The 20,647-nt window shown below is 41.1% G+C and overlaps 2 protein-coding genes across 2 annotated transcripts in view; one reads left to right on the top strand and one right to left on the bottom strand.

Annotated features, from left to right (window-relative positions):
- The window catches only part of utp20 (UTP20 small subunit processome component), a 21,736-nt gene extending 8,145 nt beyond the window's left edge, over positions 1–13,591 (bottom strand). The window contains exons 1-38 of the mRNA XM_067490401.1: positions 11,982–13,591; positions 11,702–11,782; positions 11,523–11,589; positions 11,274–11,406; positions 10,996–11,184; positions 10,831–10,912; positions 10,540–10,677; positions 10,274–10,429; positions 9,893–10,045; positions 9,648–9,782; positions 9,396–9,473; positions 9,108–9,286; positions 8,817–8,981; positions 8,537–8,625; positions 8,199–8,304; positions 7,858–8,008; positions 7,632–7,694; positions 7,366–7,533; positions 6,932–7,008; positions 6,498–6,577; positions 6,046–6,316; positions 5,743–5,937; positions 5,137–5,227; positions 4,821–4,906; positions 4,260–4,385; positions 3,839–4,005; positions 3,472–3,680; positions 2,964–3,107; positions 2,755–2,834; positions 2,434–2,669; positions 2,173–2,317; positions 1,936–2,023; positions 1,696–1,839; positions 1,395–1,448; positions 737–889; positions 495–650; positions 233–373; positions 23–160 (exon numbers count right to left, since the gene is read on the bottom strand). Of these exons, the coding sequence (XP_067346502.1) occupies positions 23–160; positions 233–373; positions 495–650; positions 737–889; positions 1,395–1,448; positions 1,696–1,839; positions 1,936–2,023; positions 2,173–2,317; positions 2,434–2,669; positions 2,755–2,834; positions 2,964–3,107; positions 3,472–3,680; positions 3,839–4,005; positions 4,260–4,385; positions 4,821–4,906; positions 5,137–5,227; positions 5,743–5,937; positions 6,046–6,316; positions 6,498–6,577; positions 6,932–7,008; positions 7,366–7,533; positions 7,632–7,694; positions 7,858–8,008; positions 8,199–8,304; positions 8,537–8,625; positions 8,817–8,981; positions 9,108–9,286; positions 9,396–9,473; positions 9,648–9,782; positions 9,893–10,045; positions 10,274–10,429; positions 10,540–10,677; positions 10,831–10,912; positions 10,996–11,184; positions 11,274–11,406; positions 11,523–11,589; positions 11,702–11,782; positions 11,982–12,032 (4,965 nt within the window). The 5' untranslated portion in view covers positions 12,033–13,591. The remainder of the gene's footprint in view (positions 1–22; positions 161–232; positions 374–494; positions 651–736; positions 890–1,394; positions 1,449–1,695; positions 1,840–1,935; positions 2,024–2,172; positions 2,318–2,433; positions 2,670–2,754; positions 2,835–2,963; positions 3,108–3,471; positions 3,681–3,838; positions 4,006–4,259; positions 4,386–4,820; positions 4,907–5,136; positions 5,228–5,742; positions 5,938–6,045; positions 6,317–6,497; positions 6,578–6,931; positions 7,009–7,365; positions 7,534–7,631; positions 7,695–7,857; positions 8,009–8,198; positions 8,305–8,536; positions 8,626–8,816; positions 8,982–9,107; positions 9,287–9,395; positions 9,474–9,647; positions 9,783–9,892; positions 10,046–10,273; positions 10,430–10,539; positions 10,678–10,830; positions 10,913–10,995; positions 11,185–11,273; positions 11,407–11,522; positions 11,590–11,701; positions 11,783–11,981) is intronic.
- slc5a8 (solute carrier family 5 member 8) lies at positions 13,534–20,647 on the top strand. Its single transcript, XM_067490410.1, has 17 exons — positions 13,534–13,767; positions 14,076–14,195; positions 14,664–14,729; positions 14,845–14,896; positions 15,011–15,078; positions 15,230–15,268; positions 15,480–15,595; positions 16,570–16,710; positions 16,922–17,051; positions 17,273–17,361; positions 17,591–17,700; positions 17,774–17,841; positions 18,041–18,127; positions 18,268–18,497; positions 18,727–18,830; positions 18,956–19,044; positions 19,130–20,647. The coding sequence occupies exons 1-17, from the start codon at positions 13,534–13,536 to the stop codon at positions 19,247–19,249; spliced, it is 1,863 nt and encodes a 620-aa protein (XP_067346511.1). The 3' UTR covers positions 19,250–20,647.

The raw sequence follows: 20,647 nt of genomic DNA, 5'->3' as shown, positions 1-20,647 counted from the left end.
ACAGCTATGGAAATTCGGTCACCTTGAGCATCTTTTCATCTAGCAGAGCAGTCATGGCGTACGGCATGATGTAATTCTGGAGAGATCGAGATGTCATCACCACGGTGCCCTCTGTCAACTGCTTGGCTAACTTCCTCAGAGCACGACCTCGACGGTGGATCTAAAGAGGACAAACATGTGTGATGTGTGTAGAAAGGGTGACAGACATGATTTTCCAAGGTTTTTGTCTCACCTGGATGTGTTTCATGTGCTCAAAGAAGTCTGACTCTGGATCGTTGTAATTGGTGAGCTGCACCAGGTCTCTGAACTCTTTTTTGCAAGGATAGGTCTTCACCAGGCAGGCGAGCACACTGGTGTATTCATGCTGAACAGTCTGGTAGGATAATAAAGGGGAAGAGTAGAGAAACTGAAGCAATTTTTGATTATACTTCATACTGAGTGAATATTTAGTAGCTAGTGTCTATAGACATTGTTAGAAGCGAGTGCCGTTGTACCTCAGTCTTGCTGCGGAGCCCCTTATGTAGAGCATCCAGGATTGTGTGTTGTACAATGTCCTTGTAGATCTGCTCTCCAGCTCCAACTGCTGCCAGCTGGGTTATCACTGCAGACAGACACAATGTGGCATTGTCCGCCAGAGACATGTCGCCAATCTGCATCAAAGGAGAGACAAAAATATTAAAATCTCACGCTATACCTGTAAGATTGCAAAATATTCCTTTATCTTCTATCTACTGACCTCATAGGTGTGGAAGCAGTTATGTATGAGGGTGTTGATGTAGTCCAGGTCCAGAGTCTGCATATCTTTGACTCGCCTGGCAGCTTCTTGGAAAGCTGTGAGACGCACGTCAAAGTAGATCTCATCCAAGTGTCTACTGTCAAATGCATTAAGCTGGAGAGGGGGAGCAGAAAACAGTAGGTTTGCTGTCTGCTGATTGTACTGTCAAATGACGCGATAAATCATTTATCGCAGAAGGTGAGTTTGACCCCAGAGATTATTGTTGAGATTTACAAAGCCGCAATCAGACACACACTTGGATTCTGACATTATTCAGACTTTTTCAGGAGAGGGTGTATGTGTGAACACAAATGTCCGAGTGAGTAGCTTCCGACATTATCCAGACCTTATCCTTCGAGCCCCCTAGTACAATGTCTATATTATGTGGGTGAGCTTGTGCTTTAAGCACGCTGCTCTTTCCCGAACTGTCGGGAAGATTAAAAGTGAGAAATGGGTGTTTAGAGGACATTTCTATAACTCGACAACAATGCACATTGACACTCCTGCGCACATTGATCGTGCACTGAAACTTTCCCACGTGAGCAAGCTTCTGACTCGAACTCGAACGATGTGTGTTACACGTATGAAATAAAACTCCGGACAACATAAATGATCTTACCTTTGTTGCTAAATCAGTGATGTACGTGAGTGAAGGTTCCAAATCTGACAGTGTCTGAAAGCAGATCAGCACAGATATTAAGCTCATTTATTTAAACTGTCACAAGACTTTCTAGGCTTTATTGACCTCACATACAGTACATGCTGTTTTTTCTATATCTAAATAGATATATAGAGAGATCTATAGATATATATCCATATACATTTATATACATAGTGGGAACTAGATTCTTGGATTTAAATCACTTCCATAAGTGATTTAAATCCAAGAATCTAGTTCAAAATTTCTTTTTCCCTGATACCTGGAAGACGCTGGTGAGAGCCTGCCTAGGCAGCTTGTTGTGGATGAAGGAGAACATTTTGCTAAGCGGGCGCACAAAGCTGGATGGCTGCACACACTGTCGCAACAGGTTCTGCAAAGTGGCCAGGATATCAATTTCTGTCTCCTGAAACAAATGCAACGAGAACATTCAAGGTTTGCCCAAATATGTGCAATCTGTTACACTTAACACAAAGCATCAACTAGGTCACTTATGTCTTACTTGAGGGTTGTTGCCTTTCTGTAGGTAGGGTAGCAACAGGCTGATGAGCACCGAGCTCTGCTCCTTGTCGCTCACAAATAGGCTGACTCTGGCGGAGGAAAAGTGACACATCAAAAACTGTATTTTTAATGCAACAGTGTAGTTGGCAATCAAAAAGTTCTGGAGACAAAACTGCTCGGATACAGTTAAACAGAAAAAACCTGAATGAAATAGCATATGCTGTAATAACACACTAACTTGGAGAGGATGTTGAGCTCTTTGGCCACCTGTACCCTGAACTTCTTCTTCTTAAGTCTGTCTGTGTTACGCACAACTCCACTGAGGTACTGCAGTAGGGTGGAGATGTGAGGTAGCAGAACTCTCGATCCCACAGTTAATGAGTCTGGAAGAGATTCAACAATTTGCACATTTACTTTTGTCCAGCAATGCAGTAACAACAACCCTGATACTGGAATCAGACGAGAAGTGTAGTGAGGAGAAGGCATATTTAAAAATAACCTGCAGTGATGACAGCGCCCTCTTCAGGATGCGGAAGCACGGAGCCATTAACAATCAGCTCCGTCTCAGCCTCTGTAGCAACAAAGTCCTCTGTGGTTGCTAAGGACTCAGCTATGTCCATTATCATGCTGATGGTCGCCGGGGAGGCATTTTTGGCAGAGAGGAGGGCAAAGACATTCAAGAGGACATCACACTCTGGGTGGTTGGGCCTCTGCTTGGCCAGGAGGGGGAAGTACCTGAGACAGACCGACATCTGATTTGTTAATTTGTCCTGGTAAACAAGTGAGTAATGAAAGTATAAGAAAGATGACCGACTCCAACCTGGCATCTTTGCACCACACATGTATCAGTTTCAGCAGAGGGGTTGGGGAATAGGGGCTCTCTGTGGGGAGACGACAGACCTGGACAAAAACAAATTCAAACTTGCAGGTAAACAACAACACAACAACAACAACAACTGTGTGGCTAAAGAAAACACACACACACACAACCAACCACACCAACACACACACCTTGTTTGCAATATTTACCTGTGGCCAGACAACAGCCTGGAAGATAGCATCCACCTCATCTGGACTGAAGCTGTAGGAATCAAAGGTGTGAAAAAAGTCCTGGATCATCAGGATGCCGAGTCGTCTCAAATTCTTGAGAGGACTGATGCAACCTGCCCGCAGCTGCAGAAAAACAATAATTGGTTTTTAACTTATAAACTCTGGAGGAAAATATTAGGGGAAGTGTAACACAAAGCAGTACATCACTAATATACACTGTAATTTAATTACAATAATAATCTCCCTTCAGTGTACAACAGTCACCTCTACTCTCAATCCTACTTCGACCCAAAATGTATCACTTCAACCTAAAAGTCAATCACAAACTCTGCATTTTGAGTTAAAAGTACTTCAAGCACAGAAATACAGCATCTGTATCTAACAATGTCCATGATTGCAGTTTCTACCATATGAGAACAAATTTAGGGCCCTGATGATTAGCAACCTGTTAACTGAAATATTTGTATGAATCGCTCTTCGTGGGCACCTGTTTTCTTTTGTCTAGCATGGTGGAAACGGAGGCAGTGACACACAGCAGGATTTGCAGGACTTTCGGCAGGTAGATGTGGATGAGGTGGCCCAGTTTCTGGATCACAACATTGATGATGTTGAGCAGACTGTGCTGACGGCCCAGTGGCAGGATGGCGCCCACATCTGTCTCCGCCACCGCTCTCTCTACTGCTGCCAGACAAGAACCTTAGGACACAAAAAATAATAACAAATTTAAATACTTTCCACTAGAATATCAATGGAGCTCTCATTCAAGACAAGTTAGTATTTTCTACTGTTATTTGACTTAAAGCTAAGTTACTCTATGTTTTGCACAGAGTTGGTTTTTTTTTTTGCTTTCCTACCTTGAGTGTAATGGCAGACAGGCTCTAGCAGCAGGTGAATGAACATTTCAAGCTCTTCAGCCTGGCAACCCGCCAGGAAACGCAGAATGATGGAAGACCGGGAAGCGGTGTTGGCCTTCCCTTGGAACTTACTGCCAGCTTTACTGCGCAGACGGCCAAACAGGATCCTGCATCATAAAATTCAAAGAGAAAATATCAGCATTTAAATGGGTCTGCTTTATTATCTGAGAAGGTATTCAGGGGGCGCTGCATGCTTCAGTGATGAATATACCGTAGCTACAAAGTACTCAGGAGTATTCAGGAAAAGACGTAAAGCATGTGTCCTTGACTAGCAGTCCACAATTGTGTTCTATATATATGTCCAAAAGGCAGCAAAGAAAAACAACCAAAAATACTAAAAAGCACACAGTGTGTAAAGTACCTCATGAGCAGTGGGATGAGTTTGGTTCTGTGTGAAACATCAATCACTCCTGTCTCCTCAGAAATGTTAAAATGGATAATCTCCTCTTTGAAGTGTTTGTCATCAAGAAGCCTCTCCATATTCTCCCTGCGCACACGCACACGCACACACACACACACACAAAGGTCATAACAGTAACACAAAGAAGCATCTCCGTGGCTGCACACACTTATTGGCAGATTTGGGTATAAAAACTCTTTATTGCAGATAACGTAGCCTCACAATGATTAGTTCTTTAATCTGAAAGATCATGATGTTGATGAAATGGTACAAAATTCATACAAGTGTCAGTATAAATCATCCTCACACACACACACACACGTACTGTAATACAAAACCTGCACCGAAATTCTGCGTATACTGTATCTGAAAAGAAGCTGCCAGTGTGGTGCGTTGATAACTTGATAAATAGAAGCGGGCATAATGTCGGGAATAGAGACGCTGAGCTGGTAGTTAACATTCCTCTATTTGTAACCCGAGATGGTCGATGACAAGAGCTTATCAGAAGGAACAATGTCTTACTTGTATGGTACTATGTTAGGGTCTTTGTAAGTGAGGACACATTCCAGCGCCACTCGTTGAATCTGCTGGTCCTGATGGCAGAGCAACTAAAAACAGAGACAGACTGACTGACAAATCATGCACATTATGTTCGTTTGATGCCAAAATAACAGACAACAGAAAAGGGGGAGAGCATTTCTGACTATGTTCAAATAACTTGTTAATCACAGCTACATTACAATATTAAGGGTAAATACACGATAATGTCCCGCTAACAAGCACTTCTGACATTAGTTAGTTTGAAGACTTTGAAGTTGTTCGATGTTTGGAAGATTACCTGGTTGTAGAGCTCACTGAGGTTACTCTCCAGGTAGAGAGAACGAGGGTTAGTGAATTTGGCAAAAACCTTCAGGTGAGCGATCAGCTGTCTGTGTGAGGGACGAGAAATCCAACGAAATATTAACACAATCAGCCTGTTAAAAGCTGTTTGTAATTACTGTGAAAGTGACAAACTAATGATAAATTGAAAGTTTAATGGAAATATGCAGCTGTATTGTTGCACTGCTCTGCATTATATTAAGATGTATCCCAATTCCTGCTTTAATAAATAGGCATAGATTTTTTCCAATATTTTTGTTGGTAGAAAGAAATTAAGCTGATAAAATGACATTTTGTTTATTTCTAATGCATCAAGGTTTTTGTCTTGCATTCAACATTAATTTGATCAATTTATATTTAATTCCTCATATGAATATACTAATATTTTCATACAACTACCACTATTTATAGTGAAACAGAGTTGTGACAAAAATGTCAGTGACAATGTCAGTACCATATGTAACTGCAGAAATAAAGCTATTTAAAATGAAATGTGCCTCTGTTCGTGATGGTGACTATCAGAAGTCAGATAGAAATGACATTCAGTGTAATTGTGATGTCGTACTTAGCAGCAGCTCTTCTTGGAGGGGTCTTCTTCTGCTGTCTGATCTCCTCCTCTGCCTCCTGCTGGTCTTCCTGTTTCTCTTCTTCTTCTTCTTCTTCTTCTACAGCCATTCTAGACTCTTCTAGGCCAGTGTCATTTCTCTTTCTCAGATCCTGAGTGGGGGCCACCAGCAGGTCAGCGGGGTAAAACTCATTCCTGGCAAGAGGAAATCCATCAAGGCAAATTTTGTTTGTTGGTGGGATTTTTCTTACCAGGAACAATTTCTTTCTAAATCAACAGGTCTGCTCTTTTTAAAACACTGACCTGATAAACCTGAGCAGCAGAGGACTCAGTTCTCGGCTTCGTGGTTCCACTCGGTCCGAGAACTGGGCCATAGCACGCCACAGCAGGCTGCGGAAGTTGGGGAAGTCTGTCCTCTCATTGGAGTCACATGTCACCTTCAGCTGCTCCAGGAACAGTACACCCACATCCCCACTTTCAATAACATCACAGCCTGGCTCATCCTGATGATTGGACTCTTCATCATCATCATCATCATCATCATCATCTTTTGTATCCTGCTGCAATTCTTTTTCTATGACATACAGTGAGGAAAAATGACTTCATATCTCTGTTCACAGTTTGATGCATTTGTTAGATAGTACAAAGAAACACTAATAAGTCAATGTTCTGGGAGAAGATCTGAGGTTGTAGATCCTAGTATGTGAAACAAAACGTGAAATCATGACACACAAGTGATAGCTGGTAGGCCTTACCAGCTAGCTCTGCAACCATCTCCAGATGTTCATAGAAGACCCCCCAGAAGTGTTTGTTGTCCATCCCTCTGGCATGGCTCCTGTGAGAAGGGACAGGACACAGGTTTGTTTAATTCTATTTAAAGTAGGGTAGAGTTCTGTGTTGTGATCAGCAAGACTGTTTAAAGTATTTTTTTTCTTTTTTTTTAAGCATTCTTCATTTAAAAAGGAGCATGTCCACTGGGTAACTGTGGGTTAGCAGGTAGAGCAGTCGTCCGACAATCCCAGGGTTGTTGGTTCAATTCCCGGCTCCTTCTGTCACATGTCAAACTGCAAGATGCTGAACCCCAACTTAGTTGCCCCTGGTGAGTGAAGGCCCCACTTCACTTTATGTGAAAAGTGTGCAACAAACAAAATATCTAAAGTGTGTTTTTCCTGATGTCCTGTATACTCACACAATAAGGTCAATGACTGCGTCCCACATTGGCCTGAAGTTGACAAACAGCATTGCGATGAGGTAACGTAGAGGCACCTGAGTGAAGAGAATCGAAAACCGTCATACAACTAAATGGATTCTCTTGTAAAAAATACAACAGTTAGTGCAAATACACAGTTTCTCAGGCAGCAGTGTATAGTATAATACAATCACTGCAAGTGAAACATAATCAATATGTCACAAAAAATTATTTTCTTTGCCATTCAGCCATAATTTATTCCTTTTATAATACAAACACCATGATGCAAAATACTACAAAATGATTCTACTCCATTGTGGTCTGAGTACCTTTATCAAGATGTGTATAAATATTATTAGTCATCTGTAGATTTCATCAGTGAAACAATTACAAACATTTGACTCTTCTTTTAAAATCTTAAGAAGTGTTTCTACCTGCTGAAAGGTGCCAGGCGGCCCCTGCGGCAAGCTGCGCTGCACCAGGTCATGTCTCAGCTTCCGCAGGTGAAGCAGTTTGTCTCTGTAGTCCTGAACTGAAGCCGGAACCAGCTCAGCCTGCAGGCAAACTGCAAACACCGGCTGCACCTCCACATTCTCCTCACCCTAGACAGAAGGACAGATACACACACACATCACTAAACAAACATATTGTTTCTGTGTCTTTGATTTGGGTTACTTAGAATCTGAACTGACAGCCTTACCTCAGTCTGTGGTGGGAGCTCTGCCTCAAATTGAGAGAGAATCCTCAGAGTGAGCAGGCGAATCTGAGAGAGAAAAAACATTGGTGGTAAAATAGTGAAGCAAATGTCAACGTGTTCATATTATTCTTCACATATTCTATAAGACTTTTGATGAAATGTCTTGTAAACACCAACAATCACAGAACGAGATTTATTCAATTTATGATATTAATAAGACAAATTGTACCTTAGAGAGGTTGGAGGAGAGGTTGGCGTGAAGAATCTGGTAGAGCTCCAGCAGTGCAATATGGGACAGATGCTCTGAAACACCACTGAGTGACAGGCGAGTGTAGTAGAGGTCTCCAAGCAGCAGAGCAGTTAGGTCTGTGGGAAACTTCCTGTAATAATCATAAACAAAATGGCCAATTCTTTAAACCTTTTAGTGAAAGTAAAAATGTGCTGTATTGCTTTATGAATTTCTAAGCATAAGCAGAGAGAGAGAGATTAAGCTGTTTCTGCAACAAAAACAAATGTTTAGTAAAGAAAATAAAAAAAACTATGTGGGCATGGGTGGAGTGCAGTACACACCTCAGAATGGAGGTGATCTTGTCCACAGTCACTAGTGAGAGGAGCTCAGCAGAATCATCCAGACTCAGGAGGCAGCTCAGGGCTTGTCGGGCCACAAACAGACCAGCTAGTGGACAGAGGAGCAAGGAAGAAGCACTTCAGTCAAGCTTAAAGGGGGTGGATGTTAAAATCTACTGTTAAGGGCACCCAAGCAAGTGTAGACAGACCCGTGGTTTTGAGTTAAAACTCTCTCATTAATTGAGAATATAATGAGTTAACCCCTAAATCCTGGTTAAAAGGTTACATTTATTTTTAAATGTGATCACCAAAAGAAGTAAGAAACCAAACACATCACAAACCTTTTCCCAGTTTCTCACTTTCAATCTCACACAGCAAGTGATTTAAAAAAGCAGTAACAGCAGGAACAACACAAGCTGGAGGTAGAGGTCTGAAAAAAATAGACACAAAACAAGTGGAAAGTTAATTTTTCATACTAACACTCAGGACAATATGTTTAGCTCATTAATAAAAAGACATGTCAGACATTTTTTCACCTTCACAGACAAGAGTTCACATTTGCTCATTCTCCCCACCTCACCCAAAACAGTTACCAGTGGGAGTGTAACAGTGGATCCTTACCTGAGGTGTGGCAGCAGCATGAGGGCTGCCCAAGGTAGTGACAGGTCAGGGATGCACTGGTGCTGTTCCTCTGGAAATTTCACCAATGACAGCACCAGCTCCGGTACAGCTGGCTGTTCTGACTTCATGCTGGTGGCCTGACTGGCCTCCTTACTGCTAAACACTCTGCTCACGGAGAAAACATTTTAAGTTAAGTTTAAATTAATACAAGTTCAATTCAAACAGCTGTATGAATTACAAGCAGCATTAATACATTTGGTCAGATATTTGAGATAAACAGTATCAACCCACCTTGTGGTTTGTCCAGTGAAGAGTAATGGGTAAGTTTCAAAGGCCATGGAGCCATCTGTTGGGGGTGGGGCTTTGGAAAGGATAAGATGGACTAGGACATCCAGGGCACAGTGATGGGACACGGCATCGCTGCTGCCGAACAACTGCGCAGTAAAATAAAGCAGGCTGGGGAGGAAGAGCTGAAGGAGATGGGACAAGAGCAAAGTCAGAGTCAGGGAGCTACTGACAGAATCGAGAGAGCAGCCTCAGGAGCAGAGCAAAACACTGGATACACTCATTACAACTCACCTGTTCAAACTGTTTCATGGTGAACATCTCCTTGGTGAACTCAACTTTCAGGTCTTCCCCCATCACACTGGCAAACACCTAATGAAGAGCACAGTCACACATGACATACACATTTATTTTTCGGTCACATTAAACAAATCACACTTATTTTATTCAAACAACGCTCTTACAGAGAAAGTGCACATGTAAACAAATATTTAAATTTACAAATGCAAATGTAACTTTGTCTGTCAAACACAAAAACACAGTCACTTGTTCAACTGTCTCCTGAATGACGGCTTTGGGCAGGCTGATGTTCTCCCCAAGGAGCAGAGACGAGATGATCTGGAGGAGAAGTCGGGAACAGGAAACTGACAGAGCTGAGCTTCGAATCAACCGCAGCACCATCTGCAGGTCCGAGAAAATAAAGGGATGAAGACAAATAATCCAAAGCCACAAATTTTGTGAGATTTAATTTACATGTAATAAAATGTCTCAAATGACTATTTTTCTCTTACCTTGCAAACAGCCTCGGGCTTAGTGACCTTGGCTCCATCCCTGTGGGACACCAGGGTGTGGAAGATGAACAGCAACCTCTCCAGCTGCTCTGTTGCTGGCGCAGCTTTTTCTCCCTTCGCCTCCATGATATCAAGGACCTCCACCACACTGACCTGTTTTTGAGGGGAACACCACCAACAGACAAGATATTAAATGTAAAAATAAAGCCCTACAAAGTGGAGAAAGGATTGATACAGACACCGTTTGATTCGTCTGACAGTCTAACAATGACTAAAAGTCTAACTTTGCAGGGGAAGAGGCCTGAATAAGGATGTAGTTATTTAGTAGCTTCTGTTCTCATTGAAGCAGTGAAAAATATTTCTGTGCGCGTTCAAACTAACCTGTAGCGTCTCCCACAAAACCAGGAAGTGTTCTCTGTCAACGTGCCCCGCTGCAGCCTGAGCCATGTGATCCAGAGTATCCCTGATGGTGTCCCACGGCAGTGATGCCCCCGGGCTGGTTGTGGGGCCGAGCTTACGCAGAGCCACAGGTAGAGCCTGCAGGGACAATTCAATGTCAGTTGACACACACATTAGGCTTTGCATTTCTTCAGCTTTCACATTTCAGTCACAGTTAATGATGCCCACTCTTTGGTCAAGAGACTCACAGTTGCAGCGCAGGAGTGAAACATGTTCCGGACTCCTTTGCACATTTCAAACAGCAGTTGACCCGCCCCCTCCGCTTTGTCCGGGTGCTGCTGCAGGTCTGAGAATACAAGATTGAGCAGGGCATCAAGATCTGGAACCTGTGCAATGGAAAAAATGAGAAAAAAAGAATATTTGATTACTGTAAGGTAAATCAACTTCAAATATCCGAAAAAATTCTAATTTATAAAAAGCAGTTGCAGGAAATAAAAACACACATGTCACAGCTTGCTCATGTGAGAAAAAGAAGGTACCTTTCTCATCAAGAAAGAGAAGCTCTCTGCTGCAAACTTGCGGATGTGCTCCTTCTTGTGTGCCAAGAGTGTGCTGTACAAACTGCGGAAGAGAAAGCATTTTCATTTACACCAGCATTGGATGTATAGTCTGTCTGCTAATAATTAAATATAAATCTTTCTCACCTATAGATGTTGGTCATGTCCTTCACCATGAGCCTCCACAGATACTTGTAGAGGTAGGAAAGACACGTGAAAGCCCACTCCAGCACCTCTGTGTCCTTTGTGTCCAGAAGTGAGGTGATCAGGATGAAGAAGTCAGGAAAGTGGGGGTAAAAGTCAGTCTGCAGGTCTCTAGCCAACTGGACTACAAGGCTGGAGGAATAAAAATTATTAGTACATCACTTGACTCATTAGCAACTGAAAAAAAGCAAGTCACAAACAAAACATCGGCGAGAACTCACTCCAGGAGTGGTTGGTAGGCCAGACTGTTCTTCACACCCAGGTGTGTTTTCAGACTCTCTACAATTGACTTCTGATGAAAGACCAGCATATTGAACGACTGACTCTTGTTGGACACCTCTTTCAAAAAGGCAGCTGCAGAGGAAAGGTTTTAGTTGGACATTGGTTTACCTAGAAATATCTTTCTACTTTTGATCTCATGACAGTAACTACAAATAGCAAATTCCAAAGCACTTATTTTGGATACATACTGAAATGTTCTGTCAAGTTGAGGTCTCTCCATTTTGTCAGGCCTTCAGAAAAGTATGTTTCTACTTCCTGAATTGAGAGTAAAAATATAAACTCAATACCAATCGGTGGCAAACAAATAAACTGAGCAGTTTACTTGGTCAATTACAGTGCTTGTAATTTCTGACTTTTTTATACGTACCTCAGCATAAGATCCAGTCCTGTCAATACGATGGATCACATCAATGTTCACATTGGCAAGTCTTTCAGCAAAAGTGAGAAACTGAAAAATGTATTAGACATTATTAGGGATTTCACAAAACTAACCTATCTGAGTTGGAGGGTTAATGTATTAGTCTGCATTGCTAAGCCACAAGATACAATGTGTTACTACAGCACACAATCACATTATAGAGTTTACAAAGCTTTAAATCCCCAAAACCGTCTGCTAGCATCATGCTGCCTGGTTTGCAGACACTTACCCTGTAGGTATTCTCTGATTTGTGATACGAAGACTTGGATTTGATCTTCATCCTTGCTACGTTGTTTGGCAAAAGACAGATTTTATGTCAAAAAGTGGCATGCGACGTAAATGTTTCATGAAAACTAAACTTTACTGCTTCTCTTGAATACAAATGTTTACACACACGCCGATATCAGGGAGCAGCCATGCTGAACAAAGCATTGTGGGAAATTTCTGTCTCCGCGTGGTGGACGAAGAGGGCAGAGACGCAAGAGAGGAATCTTTCTAGCACTTCCGCCTTGGTGACATGTTTTTTTTTTTTTAAAGTTCGTATGCATTTATTGAGGAACTTTTAAATAAATAATATGAAACATTTGATAAATAAATTAACTGGATAAATAAACTGTGCAGACAGTAGGAGGAAAGAATTAACAGCGTGTTTTAATTGGGCTGTCATGTAAAACGCAACGTTTAACATGCTAACCTCAGGCTAACGTTAGCATAAAGGAACCTGAGCCAGAACATTAGTTGAATGTCTTTTACATAAAAATGTTTGTTTATTTTAACCGTCTACAATTAGATCTGTATTAATAAAGCTCAACCCCCCAAATGTAAATAAAAAGACAATGGCAAGAAAAAGTAGAATACGTTCCAGTTAAAATTTTCTGCATTTATGTATATATTTGACATAAAATATGGTACTTTTTCCTCAAGAATTGTGAAAGTTAATGGATGTGTTCAGCAAAAATAAAATACAAATTTTAAGTGTGCATTTTTAGATTAAGCACATTGTTACACACATTGTTTGCCTGCTTCACTAAACTGATGAAATGTAAAAGCTCTGTTATCAGTTTCAGAAGAACTAAGTAACACATTTATTACAGGAAATTCTGGCCAAGATAAAAAATAGATTGTGGAAATAATGGCTCTCCACAGGAACAGGGAGGATATTGATTGTTAATGTTGTTGTTTCATTTATTGATTCGATTTTTTTCTCTTTGTATTCACATAAAATGCATCTGCTCCACTTGAAACCGATATCACAAATATGTGTTTGGATCTTCTAATTGGATAAAAGTGCCCATGTATGTGTCTCTATGTTAATGTGTGGATAGATTCTTGTTGGATGTCATCATTATGAAGACATTTCGGCCGGTCCTCACAGCTTTAGAGGGCTGTTTAAGGGCTAAAATTTGGTTTTAGGGCTGTAATATAGGTTTAGGTTCCTGTTGGGCATTTATTTGATAGTGCTAAGGTTATGGTGGGGGGCTGGGGGATGCATTATGTTAATGACAGTCCTCACAACTCGAAAAGCACGTGTACCTATTCACACAGTTTGGAGCGATGACAGTTCATGGTCAAGTGAACAGTTCATTCTCCTGGGCTGCTGACTTCATGTACCTGCCTATAATAGTCACTTTCTGTACCTCCCTTCCTCCCTTCCTCTTGATGTGCCAGGACATCCACTTGCTCACAGAGGACTGTCTGTTCCTGAGTAGCAGAATACACAGGACTGTTTCAATAACTCTCTGGGAGTTTTGATTTGTAGTTTGGTTCTAACTTCCACTAAAATGACAGGGGACTCTGTGGTAGCTGGCTCCTTTGTGGCAGCAGACTATGTGGTGTTTGCTCTCATGCTGGCGATCTCGGCTGCTGTTGGAGTCTACTACGCCTGGGCAGACAGGGGCCAGAAAAGCTCCAGGGATTTCCTAATGGGGGGCCGGAGACTGACATTTCTGCCTATCTCCCTGTCTTTGACTGCCAGCTTCATGTCAGCCATCACAGTACTGTCCAATCCAGCCGAGGTAAGGTTATAGTAGATTCCCAAAAGCCAAATACCACAACCAACTCACCTGGTTCAGCTTGGAAGATTTGTGTTTCTTTTAAATGCACCACATTTTTTTTAGTTAAAAGGACATATGCATATGGTTTTATATAAAAACCCACAAAATCATGCTCAGTGATCACAATTTCTGAGTGACTTCTCTGCTTCAGTATTCACTGTTTGGTGGATACAGTATTTTTTAATTTTAGTTACATGCAATTTTTTTTGTCTTGTAACAAATATGTCTTTTCCAAACTATATCTAATTCCTACTATTTTTGGTCCTTAGGTGTATCGCTACGGAGCCAGTATTGGATTTTATGGTTTCTCTTATTTATTAACGATGATGATCACATCTGAGATCTATCTCCCAGTCTTTTACAGGCTGGCCATCACCAGCACATATGAGGTGTGGTTTGATTTGAAAATCAGTTATTTAAAAGTGCCCATATTGTTTAGCATCATGGTGGGGATTTCTGATATATATCTGATATATTGAAGTGGACGGCGCTGTTTTTCTTTGACAGATGTCTTCATCTAGCAGAGAGATTGTTTAATGGTTCTATAGAAAGAGAAAGCTATTGCAAGCTGCTGTAGAGTTGTAAGATAGCTGGTTATAAAGCACAAAAGGGAGGAACATTCCCTTGCTCCGCTGATGCAATTCCCCCCAAGAGTGAGAGATTTCTGATGCACTGGACTGTGTGTTTGGTTCAAGGATGATACAAATATATGATTGCTGACATGATTGCTGTTTGCCACAGGTTAACTTGATGTAAAATGGGGTAAAATAACTTGCCAATACATTTGTCACAATCTGGCATTTTCTGCTACTTGCATTTTAAATTCTCTTTCCTCTCTATGTGACTTCTCTGCCAAGTATCTGGAGCTGCGTTTCAATAGAGCGACCCGTCTCCTGGGAACTCTGCTCTTCCTTGTGCAGACAGTGAGTAAGAAGCCAATCAACACAAAATGACACCTTCAAACTCGGCTCAAACCACATACAGCTATGTGAACCATGAGGGTCACTGATGCTGATATTATTTTTCTCTTTGTCACAGGTCCTCTACACTGGAATTGTCATTTATGCCCCAGCTCTAGCTTTAAACCAAGGTATGTCAGTTTCAGTCTGTGGCGCTCAGGCACATGAAACATGAGGACACTTAAAGCTGCTTTTACATTGCACAGCTGAGTGACTGCTCTTTCTAACTATCCATCTCCTTGCAGTCACGGGTATGAATCTGTGGGGTGCAGTCATCTCCACAGGTGTGGTGTGTACCTTTTACTGCACAATGGTACGCAGAAAATGCTCATCGGAGTTTGACTGTGCACATAACAAAAAGAAAAACACAACAAGTTTATATTTTTATGGCAAGTAATAACATCATTCATTGCTGAATTCCTGGATACAGTATAGACACCTCTTTCTGTTCTACATTGCAACAGGGTGGTCTGAAGGCAGTGGTGTGGACTGATGTGTTTCAGGTAGGCTTTTCCATGGAGTGGAATTCACTGTAAAATGACCAAGTCTGGTAACTTTGTGCATTTTTCACTTCTTTCTGAGTTTGCTTCAGGCATGTTTTAAAACAGTGTGTCATACAGTGCACAGCAACTGGGGCTCAGCAGGAAACGGATGACTATTACATATTAGCCATTTTCAAAAGCAGCCCCATCATTAATAACATTTCCCTTCCAGGTTGGTGTCATGCTTGCAGGCTTCCTGTCTGTCATTATCAGGTCTGTGGTCTTACAAGGTGGAATTCTCCGCATCATTTCAGACTCACAACAAGGAGGAAGACTCAATTTTTGGGAGTGAGTGTACTAATACTCTGCTCTACTAAATGTAAAAACTCTATAAATGTAAATGATAGATGTCCTATTTAACTTGTTACTCAAGTTTTTTTTTTTAATCAAGACTTTTTTTTAACTGCAGAAAAAGAAGATTGCCATCTTACTTATTGTGAAACTGACTTTAAACGATACCAAATAATGACAGCAATGACATTACTACACCATTGGGAGGCAGCAATGCAATAAAATGTATACTTTTGTAAAAATAAAAAATAAAACAAACACCCTGGTGCAATTTAGACCCAGCACCTCACCAACTAGCGCAGATGAAAAGCAAGAACATTGACCTTTTTATTCCCACTTGCCCTTGGAGCCCCCTCTGTTGATATTTGAAGCCACTAAAATCTATTTTATGTTCAACTAGTGCCTCAGCAGTGAAATACAAATCACACTGAGGTGGGACTGAGCTGAGGAGCAGAACAGAGAGAAAGAGACGTAGAGAGACCAGAGGAGTAGAGAAAGAGGGGAAGCATGCAATGATGTCCACAGCTAATGCAGCCTAATGTCATTAGGTTGTTACCAAGTCATTAGTCGCTGTGGTAAAGTTGCTTGGTTATTTATCCCCATTAGGACCATAAAATCATATGACAATGAAAAATTTACTTACTTCACTATAAAATCTAATCTGTTAACCTCACTTTAAAAAAGGGTTGCAAACCAACTGCCTTACAATAAAAATAAGTAGAATAGGAAATGTATGTTCTGCCATTGCTTGAAATGGATAAATGTGACTGTAAATGTAAATCCTGGAAATCTAATTGCGAGCCTCTTAAATTCACATTTATTGGGATACACCATCTCATTGTGAAAATTAGGCCTTCAGATTGTTTTAGGGAACATATCTTTGTGAACTTAGTTTGTGAGAGGGTCCAGTATCTGAACAACATCAATATTTATAGTGTAATTCAAGTTATTCTTGTTTTTGGTTTCACCAGCTTTGACTTAAACCCACTGAAGAGACACACTTTTTGGACTACAACTATTGGAGGAACCTTTGTTTGGGTCAGTATTTATGGAATCAACCAGGCCCAGGTTCAGAGATACATCTCCTGCAAGAACATCACTAATGCCCGACTGTGAGTCTTCTTGTACTTGTTGTGGAGAAATTTTTACCATAAAACATGATAGGGCCACCTCATTTTTTAAGAAATTATATGCATTGCACATGTATAACACAGGTTTCAAATATATGCTCTGATAATTTTAGTATTAAATTGTTTCTGTCTAGCATTTTCCATTGTTTTCATGTGTGGCTGGCTGTTTTTCTGCATTTCTCTCTTTATCCAGATCTCTCTACCTCAACCTGTTAGGTCTGTGCTCCATATTGCTTTGCTCAGTGTTTGCAGGAATGTGCCTTTACTCAATCTATAAGACATGCGACCCATGGACAGCTGGTCTAGTTTCGGCTCCAGATCAGGTATGACAGAGGCGTGGTACAGCTGTTGCCATGACGAGTGACTTAGCAGAATATACTATAGTTGTACACACCAACCATGGGGTTTAAAAAAAATCCAATAACATAGGTTTTGCTGGTTCAGCCAATATTGAGTGTGCTGTAAAACACTCTCTTAAGTGACATTTGTGCAACGACAATCCTACTGATTATCCATACAATCAATTGTTACACTTTCTCTGCAGCTGATGCCGTATTTGGTTATGGACATATTGGGAGACTATCCTGGCCTTCCTGGACTATTTGTTGCAGCAGCATTTAGTGGATCTCTAAGGTAAATATCCAGTGTTAAATGCATGCCCCTCCTCAGATCCAATTCATTTCAATTATGTTGCCTAATTCACCATTACCCCCTATGCAGAATATGCAGTGTTGGGTAACTCCATTTTCACCATTGTTTACTATGACACTGTATTTTTGGTTTATTTAAAGTAAATGATGTGATACAGCTCACAGTCTTCTTATAACACGTTTGTTTTTTGTTTTATGCCTTTTATCTCCAGCACAGTGTCGTCTAGCATCAATGCACTGGCTGCAGTGACAGTAGAGGACCTGATCAAACCGTACTTTGACGTGTCTGAAAAGCATCTCTCCTGGATCTCAAAGGGACTGAGTAAGCAGATTATCAGCACATCAGATGTTAAATAACTTAAAATTCTCAAATTCTTACCGAATGTCGTTTACAGGTCTTGTATATGGTGTTTTATGCATTGGAATGGCTGGACTGGCTTCATTCATGGGAGGGATTTTGCAGGTAGAGTGGATCTGCTAGTGCATTAGCAGCAAAGTCCTTGTTGATGCTACGGGATGTATATAAATGATTATTTACTCCCATCCAAAAGTCCTTGAGTGGCCAATTAATTGGTTTTTGCTGCACAGTCGGGTCAAAAGATGGAAGACTGCATATTGCTTATTATTCCTGCAATGTGAGTGATGTGTGCCTCTTTCTACAGGCAGTCATCAGCATATTTGGGATTATTGGAGGTCCTTTACTGGGCATGTTCACATTGGGCATCCTCTGTCCTTTTGCCAACTCTAAAGTAAGTCTGTTATTTTAAGTCAATCTGTATGACAACATAGTCTGCTGCTCAATTTAGGGATATTAGATCAATCCTGGTTACATTTAGATGTAGTTACATTTTGCACTGTATAAAATTGATATTGCATTAAATGTTTTTAGGGAGCTTTATCAGGCCTCATATCAGGGTTGGTCATATCCCTGTGGGTGAGCATCGGAGCCCAGATGTACCCTCCCCCTCTTGAGATGACCCGGCCTCTGTTGCTGACAACTGAGGGATGTAATTTCACTGCTCCAGACAGCCTCAACTGGACCTCTACGGATCTGCCAACACAACCAACCATCATCACCTCTGCCACCACACAGAACACACAAAGAACAACAGGTACCAAGTAAGTGTGTAACTGTATCCATGAGTGATTATTGCTTTGATATCACTTGCAATGTTTAGGATCGTCGTGTAAGTAAGATGTTCTAAGTCTGTATACAAATCAGCTTTCAAAGCAAGCGCGTGCATTTTTTTTGCAATATTTAATATTTAAAGTATTCCATTAATACCAGCCCTGAGCAAGCCTGGCTTGTTTATCTAAATCAGAGTACAATGTGTTCTTCCACATCCAGGCCTCTGCTTGCAGACAGCTGGTACTCCTTGTCCTACCTCTACTTCAGTCCTATTGGAACTATGACAGCTATCAGTGTGGGACTGATAGTCAGCCTGTTCACAGGTAAATAACACACATTCTGCTCTCAATGTTCTCAATCTCAAATGTTCTAATTGTTACAAATAAATTATATGTGGCAGGAATATTAGATCTACTTGATTCTAATGATTTCACAATACACTTCTCAGGAGGCTGTGGGTTGAGGGTGGGATCGAAGCTTACCCTAATGAAAGAGGACACAACTTTTTATCACCTCTTCAAGTTTTTCAAAGGCAGAGTAAGTGCTGAGGCCGTGAACAAACATTAAACACAACAGATTAAAAACGGATACTCACTTCTGTATTGTGCTCTTCCTCTTTGAGGTCAAGACGCGAACAGGAGAGCTTGACCTGACAAAGAACAGAGAGGAGAAATGTGGCAACATGAATCCTGCTTTCTGTGATGTTGAGCTGAACTTAACAAAAAGCATCAATCCCAAATGAAGCACAGTACTCGTTGTATAATGTATAATCGTATTATTAAATGTAATTCTTTTATATATGGAATGAGGACGTAAACTCAGACCCTTTAAAATAGCGTTAACATGAACATGCAATGAAACAAACAATCTAAAGGTTTTTTCCTCATACACCACAGCTCTGCACATCACCCTTGTTCTTAAAAATTGGCACCAGTGCACTTCTCCTCCAGTCCTCGAGCATCCTCTCACTCTCCAAGATCTTGTTAAAAAAACCTCTCCTAGATACTTCCATACCTCCACACATATGTCATCAGGACCAACTGCCTTTCCACTTTTCATCCTCTTTAACGTCCTCCTCACTTCACTCTTACTAATCTTTGCTATTTCCTGCTCCAAACAAGTCACCTCTTCTACTCTCTGTTCTTTTATTTTCCTCATTCAACAACTCTTCAAAGTTCTCCTTCCATCTTCCCATCACACTCCTGACAGTCAATACATTTCCATCCTTATCTTTAATCACACTAACCTGCTGCACATCCTTCCCATCTCTATTTCTCTGTCTAGCCAACCTGTACAAATCCACCTCTCCCTCTTTAGTGTCCAATGTAGCATACAAGTCCTCATATGCTCTTTGTTTGGCCTTTGCCACATTAGCTGTAGTGGTCCAGTCATTTGGAAGCCCCTCCTGACCACCTAGAGCCTGTCTCAGCGCCTCCCTGAAAATTACACAACATTCCTCCTTTTTCAACAGCCACCACTTCATCTTCCTCACCACCAGCGTCATTTTACAGAATCATCCTGTCCTGTGTTGTCTGGCTAAACTCTCCTCTACCATTACTTTGCAGGGTCATGATTTGCATTTTTAATTTGGCATGTTTTACATCGGATGCCCTTCCTGACACAACCCTCTGCATTTATCCAGACTTGGGACTGGCACAAGAAGACACTGGCTTGTGTCCTCTTGTGGTTGCATTACATAATATTGCTTAATCTCCTCCAATACAGGTTTGGGGAGTTTTCCACATCTTGCCAATATTTTCTCTCCAAACAGACATGAGAGAATAAAAATAGATATAACCCTATATACATTAACTACCCAGTAAGATGCAAAAAAACGTTTTCCCCAGGAGTGGACATGTCAGCACATTCACCCCAATCAGAATGTGTAATGAAACATTGTGGCGGGACCCTAAGAGAGCTGCGCATAAATGAATGCCCAAAAACCTCAATGAACTGAAGCAGTGTTATGAAGAATGAGCCAAAATTCCTCTACAATGTGAGACTGATAAAGTCATACAAGAAACAATTAATTTATGTTGTTGCTTGATTGAATGATGGGGAGGTTTAGTATTGCCCACATTTTTTAAAATTTTGTCTTTGTTTTTATGAAATAATTGCACAGCAAAGAAAATTGTTAAAG

The sequence above is a fragment of the Channa argus genome, chromosome 21 (assembly GCF_033026475.1).
Source record: "Channa argus isolate prfri chromosome 21, Channa argus male v1.0, whole genome shotgun sequence".
Lineage (NCBI taxonomy): Eukaryota > Metazoa > Chordata > Actinopteri > Anabantiformes > Channidae > Channa > Channa argus.
The sequence above is the reverse complement of the archived record's forward strand: the minus strand, read 5'-3'. Positions and strand labels throughout refer to the sequence as shown.

What these genes read in the sequence shown, in the direction of transcription:
- slc5a8 (XM_067490410.1), top strand. Translation starts at nt 13,534, where the DNA reads ATGACAGGGGACTCTGTGGTAGCTGGCTCCTTTGTGGCAGCAGACTAT. An exon ending in AACATCACTAATGCCCGACT is followed by an intron (nt 16,711 to 16,921) that starts GTGAGTCTTCTT and finishes CTCTTTATCCAG; the next exon opens with ATCTCTCTACCTCAACCTGT. An exon ending in TCAAGTTTTTCAAAGGCAGA is followed by an intron (nt 19,045 to 19,129) that starts GTAAGTGCTGAG and finishes TTCCTCTTTGAG; the next exon opens with GTCAAGACGCGAACAGGAGA.